Genomic DNA, 13254 nt, shown 5'->3' with positions numbered 1-13254 from the left:
TATACACACACACACATATATATCCTAACCCTAACCCTGTCATGCATATATATGATGTTTAGTCCATCTTAGTAGTTTGAGACAGTTCAGTTAAATGTGCAGAGCTGTCAGCTTTCAGGAAGTTTCTATAATTACATATGAAAATTAATATTTTAATATGAATATTTGTGATATTTTGTCAGCATTTTTCAAAGAACTGTCTAGAGGAAAGATTTTAAGGATGTGGGTATGAAGGGACATTTTAAGATTCTGCCTTTCTCTGTGATAAGCTGACTAGGCTTAACGAAAGGTTGCATAATGTCATCTTTGTCTTTATGGCAGGGCAAATAATTATTTGATTACCTGCTGCATTTATGTTTGAAGAACCATAAAATAACCATGGATTAGCCCAAACCTACACCGGAGCAGCTTGTTAATGATCTGAAGAACAGCATGTGTAAAACACTGTGCCCTAATGAACTAAAATCTTAAAATTTTGAAACACTTGCTTTGATGTTGTCCTAAATTCACACACAGGGGAAGGATGCAACTGAACATCACTTTAACCTGACAAGAGCAGGTGAGAAGAAATATCGTGCTATGCTTCACGGTGGACTGACTTTGCATTTCTAAGAACTAAATGAGTATAATATGCTTAAAAAATACTTATAAAAAAGACATTATATTCAACCTGTCGCAATCTGTTCATGTCCGTAAGCGATATCAAATACTGCCAATCTCAAAATGTTCTAGAAGTCCGTGATGACAAAAATAACGTATTCATCAGTAAAACACAGTAAACTTGCCAACATGTCTCCAAAAACCGTCTGCTCATAACCTTGTTGATGCTGAGCTCTGTTTTGATGTGCAAATGAAAATAGATTGCATGCATTTAGTTTCTCCTGCATTTTATTACACAGTGGTCACTATACGAGGATCAGTCAGTGATCACTTCACTGAGCTGAACATGCACCATCAATGAAGGGAACAACTGATCCTCTTAAAATGGGTTTGTATAGATGTATGCATTGAGTGGCTCCAGTAAGGTTATCTGCTTTTTTCATTTTAAAAAAAAGCAGTTTTCCACCAAAGTATTATTTTATTCTTGTGGTTTTCATTCATTTGTAATTAGACCCAACAGATATGAGTAACCTTTCATTTAATTTCCCTTTTCCCAGCAAAAACATTGGTTAAGATTGTGAGTTTTAGGATTTTAAGACATAAGCAGAAAGAAGAGGAAATGCATTACTGGACAACCACAGGAAGGAAGTTAAGGCAACTTATCAGATTTTGTGCAACACAGCACAGAAATGCACATAAAATCGAGTTCCCTGCAACCTGTAAACTCTATTGTGTATAACCAGGTTGTCCTATAAGCTTTGTGAAAAGCCTTCAGTTAATCCAAAATACTGCAGTGAGATTACTGAAAGGACTAGAAAGACAGAGCCTATTTCTCCCATACGGCTCTCTGTTAAATGTAGAATTTAAACTCCTCTTCATCATATGCAAGGTCTTGTATGCGATGAGTGTTAATCCATTTTGAGACATAATTTTACAGTTTAATATTCATTTCCACCGCTTGTATCCTCAATCTCGTTCTATCACTCACTACCCACAGCTCGTGACCATAGGTTTTTCTGAAAAGTGGCATTTCAGAAATACTGTGTTTCTGAAAAATACAGTAGTTCTCATCATTGCTACACTAACAACATTCAAATTTATTGTCAACTGACTGATGATCTGTCATTGTCACTGCACTCCTTGTTGGCTTGCCTGAGAGAGGTCAAAGATTGGCTGTCGGATAATTCTCTCATTTTAAATGAGAAAACAAAATGAAATTATGGTGTTCAATAGCCATGTTCCTCGAGACCAGCTTGTTGCCTCTTGCTAACTCTCACTCTCTCCCGGGTGTCTATTTGGATATCTCCTCCATCTGTAGTTAAATCTGGCTTCTTTCAATTTCGCTAGATTTCTAAAGCTAAGCATTATATACCACACAGGAACCTCGAAAAAGGTATCCATGCTTTTGTGACCTCCGGGTTAGACTGTTGCAATTCTCTTTACTGTGGTCTCCGATAGGGATGGGTATCGAAAACCGGTTCTTGTTGAGAGCCAGTTCCCACTGTTTCAATTCCTTGGAATTGTTTGCCATTTTTGCAAACGATTCCCTTATCGATTCCAGTCGCCCCGAATGAGGTCACCACGTCGCGGAACGTCATTTATCTGGCAGGAAACACGGCGCCTAAGCGGCTTAAACGCTCAAAAGTTTGGTTATACTTTACGAGAACGGATGACAACAGGGCAACTTGCAATACTTGCAAAGTAGATGTTTCATTTAAGGGAGGAAACACTACGAATATGCAAAAGCATTTGCTCACAAAACACACGATGACCTTAAATGAATGTCGTGTTTTTAATTTGCTCCGGACTCGTGAATCTCAACCCAGCAGCAGCGGTAACGTTTGCACGTCCTCTCCCGTTAATGCGGCAGGTAAATAATCAACTAACAGTGCATATTATGTTAGCGCGATCTGCCTTATTACAAAACCTGCCATTACTGTGCATTGAGGTGACCATGATGAGACAGACAGAGTCTGGCTCAGATGCTGGCAGTTCTCACTGCAGTCTACCGGTAGCGTCTCCTTTCAGGCCAGGATAGACGAATGTCACCGAGCAGTGACTGAGTTTGTGGTCAAAGGTTTGCACCCGTTTGCCACAGCAGATGATTTTCGGTAAGTGAATGTGTTTAATTGTAGGCAGGGACATTACTGAATATTCTTGTGTAATTGCTACAGAATAATTTATGTTATACTTTGTTATTGCTACAGAAGAATATTTATTTTATTATTTTACATTTTTTTTCCTGGGGACCCTGTGACACCCCATTGAAGAGCTGTAGGCTGGATCTCTTAAGATCTCACTGTTGGGTTTGTAAGGCCATGTTACTCCTAAGTTTCTATCTTGTTCAAAGAGAAGATATAAAACAAAGTTCTAAGCTAATCGACCTTAGTGTTCTCCTTTTTAAAAAAGAATCGATAAGAGAATCGAATCGTTAAACAGAATCGAAAATGGAATCGGAATCGTGAAAATCTTATCAATACCCATCCCTAGTCTCCAATCTGTCTCTCTTCATAGGCTACAGCTTGTTCAGAATGCTGTGGCTCGCCTTCTAACTGGAGCTAAAAAAATTTGATCCTATCACTCCCGTTCTTGTTGATTTACATTGGTTACTTATCAAATATCGTTAAAAATTTTGCTACTCACTTTAAAACTCTGAATAATTTTGCACCCAGTTGTCTCACTGAACTTCTCAATCTGTACACTCCTTGTCGTGCGTGATGGCCCAAACTAAGTTTAGGCTGAAAACCAGAGGCGATCGTGTCTTTGCTTCAGCTGCTTCAACCTTTGGACTAGCCTCCCCGCTTCTATTCATGCCCCAGACTCTATCCAATCCTTCAAATCAAGATTGAAGGCTTACTTATTTAACCTGACTTTCCCGACCAGTTAATGCCCTTTCAATAAACTTATAATTAATTTCACTGCTGTTTTTTTTTTTACTTTTTAGTTCAGATTTTGTATCCATGAACTGACCTTCCTTCTGAATTGACATTTTACTTAACTCTTCTGGTCTATTAGTGCCTCCTTTCTGTCTGTGCTAGTGCTAGTGCCTAATCTGTACTTTGTTAATTGATTTATGTTGATTCTTTGTATCATTGTGAAGCTCTTTGGTGTGCCTTTGGGTTTTTAAACGTGCTATTTAAATAAAACTGTATTGTCTTGTAATGTATCTTTATAGTTACCTTTATAAGAGTCATCCTAGAGAAGGAGAGGCCTGGAGGATAGAACATTATAAGGCTGGTGTTGTATGAGTCATCACCATCATTTTTCAAATGTATAGTCACATTGAAGTAGTTATTTTCTGTCACCAATAATGTCGGAGTCCTGAGAGAGACAAACAACACCTAATATTAAACATATGACATTAATCGTATTATATCTGAGTCGTGTTTGTAGATATACATACTCGAATTTGAATTTGACATCCAGTTCAGCGATACAAGTGTCATTTTTTCTACATTGTTTCTCAAAAGGAACCTGCGAAAAATAAAACTTGTGTTTAATTGATGCCAGAAAAAAGATTTCCTTCCTAACACACTAAACTGAGGTGGTGAATGTGGTAAACATTGTACAGTGTTAAATTGACACTAGAGAGTTTCTATATAGGTTCACTCTTTCCGGTATTAAATGAACACTGACAGTGTTATATTTTAACAGGAGCCTAACACTAAGCAGTACTGATTTTCTAACACTGGAATATCCCTAACATTTTAGGTTATTTTCCAGTGTTTGAAAATGCTCAGTGTTAGTCGTTGTTAATCTTTAAACCTGACTAGGCTACTGATAACACTGTCAAAGTGTTCATTTAACACTCAAAATAGTGGATGTGTAGATGCAGCTTTGTCAATATTGTGAATATTGATGTTGTATGTAGAACGTACCTCAACAGCAGACTGCTTTTTGCTGTCCATGTTCAGGGTGATGTTAGCAGTCTCACTGTCAGCTTGAGAAAAGTTTAATTTGATGCTGATCGGTGACAACGTGTCGATCACACATTTCTGTAAAGCAAAAGCAACAAGAGAGGAGCAATAAACACGAGGTTTGCTTTTGATCAGATTGAGAATATGTGCAAATATTATGAATTCAGCTTCATACGTGCATGTAGATGGAGAAGTTTAAGCAAGTCATTTCATCTTTCAGCTCATAGGTGGAGGTAAGACTCCTGGTTTTCGTATCAGTTTGAGTGAAGAAACCTCGATGTTTTTGTCTCATTGGGTCCACGGCGAACATGTATGTGATGTTCAGTCCAGAGCTCACATTCCCTGTAAACCCGCAGAGCAGGATTACAATAATGCATTCACAGGGTGCAGTCAGCAGCTGTTAAATGGTTTACTGAATGAGGCTCCTACCTTGTTTGCTCTTTGTTGCTTCTACCATTTCAAAACAGGCTGTTAAGGTAACCATAAGTAAATTTCCTTCTGCACCCTGACAGTCAAGTTTCTCTGTGCTTATCTCCTTAGGGTGGAAAGATAGGTGAGCCATCACATTAAAGACGGGCTTGGAGCTGAAAGACATTTAAGAACAGTAATAAGAAAGTAGTAATGATGCCCTCTTTCAATACTAAGGTTTTATATATCAGGACATAATACAGTATAGCAACATTAGTTCTTTATTTTATATACAAAACCAAATCTGAAAAATTTGGGACACTTTATAAAATGTAACAACAGAATGCATCCATAAATCCATATTTTATTCACAACAGAACATAAAAAATAACAAATGTTTAAAATGAGAAAGTGATCGAGTTTCTCACAGGTAATGATGGGCAGAAATTCACCAATTTGCAAAAAACTGCATCTACACATTATGGAGCAATTTGCGGCAACAACAACAACTTAAACTTTGTGTTTTCCCCCCAAATTAAAACTCAAAGCACAAGAGTTGTGCAAAGGGAGCTGTAACCCTAACACTAAGCACACTAACCCTACCTTAAGACAACAGCAGCGCCCTGTGATCCGATCACAATATCTGGGAGGCCATCCTCTTTGATGCCGACGCCCCCATCGATGGCCTGTCCAAAGAATCTTATCCCAGGTGTTATTTTGTCTCCTGTGATTCTCTGAAATAAGAGATTTCAATACTGAAAAAGTGTTTTCACACATATTTGTATGGCAGAGAAAAACGGTGTATTTACATTAAAATTTAACAAAGGTCTTATAAGAAATGCTACTCTTTGTGATGTAGATTTCACATGACATTTTGCCCATTCTCCTCCATCCTCTCTATTCTAATTTAATTGTATTTATACAGCACCAAATGACAACAACAGTCCCCTCGATGCTCTTTATCTAAGCCTTTTCCACTCACAGACAGTTGGCTGTTTTTGTGTTTTGCTTGTTTTGTTTTTTTAAATTCCGGAGATCAACAGTTTCACAAATATCAGCAATCATTCCAAAGTCAAAATCTATGAGCTCAAGTTGTTTGTTTCCTATTCTGATGTTTCATGTGAAGGTTAATTGAAGCCCTTGGCTTGTATTTTCAGGATTTTATCAGCTGGAATATGTTCACATGATTAGTTAGTATCATTAATAGTAGGATTGGTAGAAACTCTTGTCAAAGGAAAGAGACTGAGCTGCCTCATTCTCTTTCCTGAAACAGCCTTGCTCAATGATCTCCTTCTGATTGCTGACTCTGGACGCTCTTCAGTCCTGGTCCTACTGGATCCATCCTCGGCCTTTGATATGGTAGATCATAACACCCTATTAGCGAGGCTTGAACACACAGTTGGCATTAGAGGTGCCGCCCCAGATTGGTTTAAGTCATATCTTTCTAATAGCTCTTTCTCGATCAATTTTGGCCCTTATCTCTCCTCTGCTGCACCTCTCTCGTGTGGCATGCCTCAAGGATCTGTCCTCGGCCCCCTGCTCTTCTCACTGTATATGCTCCCCTTAGGCATCTTTGTGAAGTACAACATTGCACATAATTGTCACGCTGACGACATACAGATCTATTTCGAATTAACTGATGATCCTGCTATGTCTTTGCACGGTTTTCGTGAGTGCTTGCGCAAAGTCAAAGATTGGCTCGCTTATCTCTCGTGTTTGACAGTAGTATTCCCTGTGGCCAACTCCGTGATGCCTTCGGTTCCTTTGATAGTTTCCTCACCGACACTGTTAATGGCCTGGGTGTGTTTTTGGATAGCTCTTTAAAATTTGACAAACAAGCGTCTGCTGTTGTCAAATCTTGCTTCTATCAATTGTGTCTTATTAGCAAAGTCAGGCATTATGTCCCGCATAGGGACCTGGAAAAGCTTATCCACACCTTCGTGACATCTAGGTTGGATTATTGCAGCTCCCTTCACTTTGGTCTTAACTCGACTCTTCTCCATAGACTGCAAATTCAGAATGCGGCTCGTCTCCTTACTGGTAGTGGGCGGCGTGTCTCTATCACCCCTGTCCTTGCTGACCTGCATTGGCTTCCCGTTAAGTATCGCATTCGATTCAAAATCCTGCTGCTTACCTTCCGAATTATTAACAATATAGCTCCAAGCTACCTCATTGAGCTACTTAGATTATACACGCCTACTAGAGTACTAAGATCATCTTCCCAGGAACTCTTGGTACAGCTGAGACCCTGGCTGAAGACTAGAGGTGACCAAGCATTTGCCTTGGCTGCACCCGGTCTACGGTATAACCTCCCCATTGCTATCCGCGAGTCTGATTCCATTCAATCCTTCAAACTGCGGTTAAAAACCCACTTATTTAGCCTCACCTTTTCTACCAGTTAATGACTGGTTGTTAGTTAGTTTAATGCTTATTTCTATCTTCAGTCCATTCTTAACTACTTTTAATCATTTTTAAAATTTTTGACTGTTTTATCCTTTACACATATTGTTCTTTTATGCTTTTATATGGATTTCTTTTGCTTCTGTGTTTTAAATGCCATCTAACATGCTAGCATGTTGGTACTTTGCCACAGCCTTGATCCTCCCCTGTTACTTCATCTCCCCCTCTTGTATGTTAAGCATTTTTTGTACACCACTGGTTTTAAATGTGCTATATAAATAAAGTTTGTTGTTGTTGTTGTTGTTAGTTAGTAAACAATGAAATGAATGCTACACGTGTACTATATTCAAATGAAGAAAACAATTACAGTAATACAAAATTATGTAATGTGTACTAAATTATACAATAAAATACTATTCCATTAAAAGTAAACACTGCTCAGAGATTGAGCTGACTTGCTGGAGATTTGTGCTGTTAAAGTTTTTTTTTTGTTACTTGAAATAATACTTAAAATCATGGGATTCATGGCCAGCTGCACCTTAAAAGATTTTAATCTCAGTTGACTCAGCAGATTAAAGCACTACGATGGCTTTTAGCTTGAATTAACACCCTGTTTTTCTGTTTTATTGTAGTTTACATTATTTTATTTTAGCGTAGAGGCGATCGTGGCTCAAGAGTTGGGAGTTCGCCTTGTAATCAGAAGGTTGCCAGTTTGAGCCCCGGCTTGGACAGTCTCGGTCATTGCGTCCTTGGGCAAGACGCTTCACCCGTTGCCTACTGGTGGTGGTGGTTTTTTTGTAGTCTATTTCTATTTTCCCCGTTGTTTTCACTGGCTGACCTGTAAAGCACTTTGACAGTAGTATCCCCAACTGCTACTACTGCACATTCACCCAATGTGTGTGTGTGTGTGTGTGTGTGTATATATATATATATATATATATATATATATATAAAATGTTCTTCCTCTACCCCCCCCCCCCCCCCTCATTTTTGCACATGTCGAGCGTGTCAGGCTACATTTCACTGTGTGTTATACTTGTTTAACTATGCATGTGACAAATAAAGAACCTTGAACCTTGAACAACCTTTGACTATTATTGAGTTCACTGAGGTTTACTTCCAGACACTTGAATATTTTTCTTGACCTAATTACTAGGGGTGCAACAATACACAAAATTCACGGTTCGGTTCGATACTTTGGTGTCACGGTTCGATATTTTTTCGATAAAAAAAAATGTTCATGCCTTTTTAATTTGTCATTTATTACATTTTCACGGCACATTCTGCACCACATCTCTGTGCGTTCATCATTTGTTTGAAGCCAGCTCACCTCCTGCAACTACTCTTCCGAGAATACGTGCTTCTTTTGTGGTTCGGACTCCTTCTGACATTTCTTTGGAGGTGGAGGAACATCACAGTAATTGCTTAAAGGAGCTTCTTCGACATCTTTAATTTAAGAGTTCTAAACAAATGTCTGTCCTCCTCCTGAAAATCTTATGTATGCAAACACGCGTTGCAACTTCTTATCTTGTGCCCGTTTTTTTTTTTTTTTTGACAGCGAATGCGCACCTGCGGACCACTTATGTGCAGCCCTGGTTATTTCGCTTGTCGTATTGCAGCCACAGAAATTCTTTTGTCCATGAAACCATAAAGCTGCACTTTCTTTTTGCCTTATAGTCTGATTTGTCATAACTTTTTCGTTTTGTGGTAAGCTTTTCTTTGGCTGTCACTTCTTCACCCTGACCTGTCTTATTTGGCTCAGCAGAACTAAAATATTGTGGCGAGCTCAGACAAGGAGGAGACGGAGGTATCGTTTGGTCTTGCTTCCCGTGAGCTAGCCAGGGAGCACAGCCGTTTATTGACATCTGCAGAAGGACACTGTCGCTAGCTAACTGCTCAGCGCGGCAACGGCACAGCAACAACAACAACAACAACACCACACAGGGCGCCCTCTGACCCCGGAAGGACACACCGTCGCAGCGAGAGGGCATCACCCGTCACTATGGCAACATAAATAAAACATAACTGTACAAACAGAACCCCGAACAGCCCTGACCCGCTACATAGCCCCCACCTAAGGGGTCAGTCGTCCCCGACGACCCCATTACCCCACACAAAGTCCTGCAAATGTCCAGGTGCCTTCTTTTGGCGCACCGGATGGTCACGACCGGCGGGGGAAAAGTCACTGGGGTCAGAACATGGGGTGCCACCATCATCCCACTTCTGACACCAATGTGGCGAGCTCAGACAAGGAGGAGACGGAGGTGTCGTTTGGTCTTGCTTCCCGTGAGCTAGCCAGGGAGCACAGCCGTTTATTGACATCTGCAGAAGAACACTGTCGCTAGCTAACTGCTCAGCATGGCAACAGCACAGCAACAACAACAACAACAACACCACCACACAGGGCGCCCTCTGACCCCGGAAGGACACACCGTAGCAGCGAGAGGGCGTCACCCGTCACTATGGCAACATAAACAAAACATAACTGTACAAACAGAACCCCGAACAGCCCTGACCCGCTACAATATATATCCTGCTGCTTTTACACACGCACTCACATAAGCTCAGCGATTCTCTGCTCGATCAACCTCTCACATGTTTAAGCTGCGGGAGATTTCACTTGTCATGTTTGCGTAGTAAGCTAACGATTGATAAGACGATGTCAGAGGAATTGGTGCGCAAATTATCATCACTCACCAATCAGTGCTATCGCTCTCTATACACAGTTCACGTGATTGCAAAGTGAAAGCAAAAGACAAGGGCAAATTCAAACGCGATTTCAATATGTCACATATTGACAGTGGCTCACCGATGCCAATGACATAATTACCCAGCTACATTTCCGAAAGAATGCAAAAGCATTGACATATATTTTTCCTTCCTATGATAGCCCGACAGGCAGGGCAGAGATAGATTTTGGTAGCCCGACTGGAAAAATCGCTAGCCCCTGGACGTTGGGCAGGCGATATTGCGAGCCCTGTATCTGATTAAGGAATCACTCATCTTTGGAAAAGAGAGTTTATTACAGAGAAATGGCTCTTTCCAAAATAAAAGCTATACTATACGCTTCTTCTGGGCTATATTCTCAGCAGCATATTAAACATATCAGGTCCCGTAAGGAGAATCATGTGCTAACGGCTGTCTAAATGACTCGGGTAAAGTTTGTAGCATGCGTGTTTGTTGTTTTTGTCTGCTTCCACTTGTCTTTGCACTAGGATGATGTCATCGTAAATGTGCAGTCATATTTGTTGTGTTCCCACTAGTGCTGTCAGCGTAAATCTCGTTGAAATGACGTTAACGCCACAACACGGCAAATCTCCATTAACGAGCTACCGCAGATCGCCCGTGCATGGGGCTGGACGGCCAACACGTTAACGAGCTAACTGCGCTAACACACTAGCTCCCACCCATGTAATTGAGCATTGCGTGGAACATCCAACATACTGTTTTACTTTAGTCCATGACGCGCTTACCTTCAGGGTCATACATCACATGAAAACCAAAATAGTTCCAAACGCCAGATCTGAATGAGGGTGGGGGAGGTTCAATTTGCCATGTTGCAAGGAGAGCTTAACTTCTGTCTCGCTAGCTTGCCTGCTCAGTGAATCTGCGTTCGACTACTCCGCCTAGGCTGCACTGTCGAGCGCAGATCCACTGAGCGCTCAACACAGACAGCATCATCAGAAGGAAAGTTGATAAAATAAATTAAAAATGTATTTGGTATTGTTCATACATATGCGTACTGAACCGAAAGCACTGTATCGAACGGTTCAATATCGATAAGAGTATCGTTGCACCCCTACTAATTACAACATTCCTGTCAGGTTAGCAAGAACATTTCTGATCTGATCCTCTGTTTTCCCCCTTTTTAAAAAAAATGTAAACAGCAGACATCTTTCTTTAAGTGATGCTCCCATTTTTCCAATCTTGTGGCCAAAAAAAAAAAAAAAAAAGACAAACAGGAAATAAGTAAGCTGTCAAACATTGTTAATAGCAAAAACAAGAATTTCACTTTCTTTTAGTTTAACATTTATTTTTAAGTTCAGAGGAATATTGTTATTGGATGAACAAGAAAAGTCAGCTAAATATGTTGATTTAGTAAAGTCAAAGATTGAGAAACTTAAAAAGTTTCTCATGTTACTTTGATATTTTGACTTTTCTCAGCTTAAATTATAGTGATGTCACAGTGGCTATGTCCTTCTGTGTCCATTTATACACGCATGAGGTTTTATAAGTTGTATAAGTTCCTACGATGCTGTTGCTGAATGTAACTTATGTAAGTGTTAAGACTGAGACAGAAAAATGTTTTTAAAAGTAAATTCAAAATTACTGAAAAATATTTCACTTGTTCCAAACCCATTGCTGTTTATGGTTACTGTGGTTTCCATGTCCGTCTCTCACCTGGCTGAAAGTGCTGCGTATCCCTCTATGTCTGTCTCCAAGGTAGATATACACAGCACCTCTGTTATCATCCTCAAGCGGAGCTCCGACAGCAACGTCTCGGAGTTCATCTCCATTCAGGTCTGCGAGGCTGGATATGGTGGTGCCAAATCTACCCATGGATGGTCCCATCACAATCAGTTCACTTTTCAGTTGCAGCTATGAGAAAAGAGGAGATTAGTTCATTGAGTTTGATCATGAAAGCATTGAATGTCACACTGTAATATCACAAAGTGGTGGCTCACCTCATCAGTCAGAGTGTAGATGTAGATCTGACCTTCTTTCTTCTCCTGAAGCTGGTAAAACGTTGGCGCTCCCACCAGCAGGAAATCAGTGTCACCATCTGAGTTAATATCCACCGAACACAGCTCGGCGCCGAAGTAGGAACCGATCTGACAAGTTAGTTATATCATTAGTTCAGTGTTGTTTTAATTATAGATTTATATCATTTAGGGATATAGAAAAATGTGCCTCAAAAATCATCAATGCAGGGAAAATGCTTCATGTACAGAAAACACAATATTACTGCCAGAAAATATGATTTCACAAAACAAAATAAACATGCTGACAAAAACAAGAATCCCTAAAAACAGTTACAGAAACCGACATGTATGCCTGCAAAGTAAGTTTAATGCTTTACGGTGCTTTGAACAAGTTTTATTTTTGAACTGTTTTTATTAAATCAAACAAGGTGCCAGTGTAAGGAAGTTCTTTGGTTTCCTCTGTGTAGCCACAGAGTTTATTTGCCTTTGCACAAGTCTGGAAAGTTGCAAACATTGAACGCTATCATCATTTTAGACTCAGACTACTAGTGATGCATTTCATATTTCTTTCACTCCCATCTTTTCAATCCCTGTACGACATCATTACTGCAACTTGGTGACTTCTGTCTTCTCTCTCCTTTAAATTGTGTTTTGTCATGTTTGACATTTGTGGTTTATCTCCATGCTCTTATTTTCTGTCTTATTTTATCTCAACCAGTCTGCTAGAGGTCTGTTCCTGTTACTAGAGTTCAATCAAGTGTTTGATCATGCTGATCGTCTGCTTGTTGTGGTTCTCTAATATTTCACTGTCTTTACTTTATAATATAGAGCACCTTTCTATAATTGTTAATGTGAATTGCTGATCTACACATAGAAGTGATTTAAAATAGAAATAACAGTAGATTTGATCAAGAATATTTGCATTTATTTCAAGGCAACACTACAATCAGGTATCAACAATGACATGGAGACATAGAATTACTTCCAAAGTCAAACGGAGCCATATGAAGAAAAACAATTAAAAGGTACTGACCTGGTCTCCAGTTATTCTTTGTGCTGTGGTCCAGTTGTTGCTGTTTTGTTTGAAAAGTACAACCTGTCCTGTGTGCTGAAACCGGGGTGCACCCGTGAAATACAAAGAAACCCCACCTCTCTCTCCAACAGAGACAGAATATCCTGCAAGAGGCAAATATAACACACAACATGTTTTTATTTGAAAAACTAAT

At 39.8% G+C, this 13254-nt stretch overlaps 1 protein-coding gene across 1 annotated transcript in view; it reads right to left on the bottom strand.

The window, feature by feature from the left end:
- Positions 1-13254, bottom strand: part of LOC146668813 (integrin alpha-M-like) — a 28060-nt gene that overhangs the window by 6233 nt on the left and 8573 nt on the right. Inside the window, exons 12-20 of the mRNA XM_085410837.1 lie at positions 13062-13204; positions 12011-12157; positions 11727-11924; positions 5529-5659; positions 4947-5101; positions 4693-4859; positions 4479-4595; positions 4004-4074; positions 3780-3921 (exon numbers count right to left, since the gene is read on the bottom strand). Coding sequence (XP_085266963.1) covers positions 3780-3921; positions 4004-4074; positions 4479-4595; positions 4693-4859; positions 4947-5101; positions 5529-5659; positions 11727-11924; positions 12011-12157; positions 13062-13204 — 1271 coding nt within the window. The remainder of the gene's footprint in view (positions 1-3779; positions 3922-4003; positions 4075-4478; positions 4596-4692; positions 4860-4946; positions 5102-5528; positions 5660-11726; positions 11925-12010; positions 12158-13061; positions 13205-13254) is intronic.

This window comes from Rhamphochromis longiceps, linkage group LG6 (genome assembly GCF_057381845.1).
Source record: "Rhamphochromis longiceps isolate RC_006_pf linkage group LG6, R_longiceps_female_GT1.1, whole genome shotgun sequence".
Taxonomy (NCBI): domain Eukaryota; kingdom Metazoa; phylum Chordata; class Actinopteri; order Cichliformes; family Cichlidae; genus Rhamphochromis; species Rhamphochromis longiceps.
The sequence above is the reverse complement of the archived record's forward strand: the minus strand, read 5'-3'. Positions and strand labels throughout refer to the sequence as shown.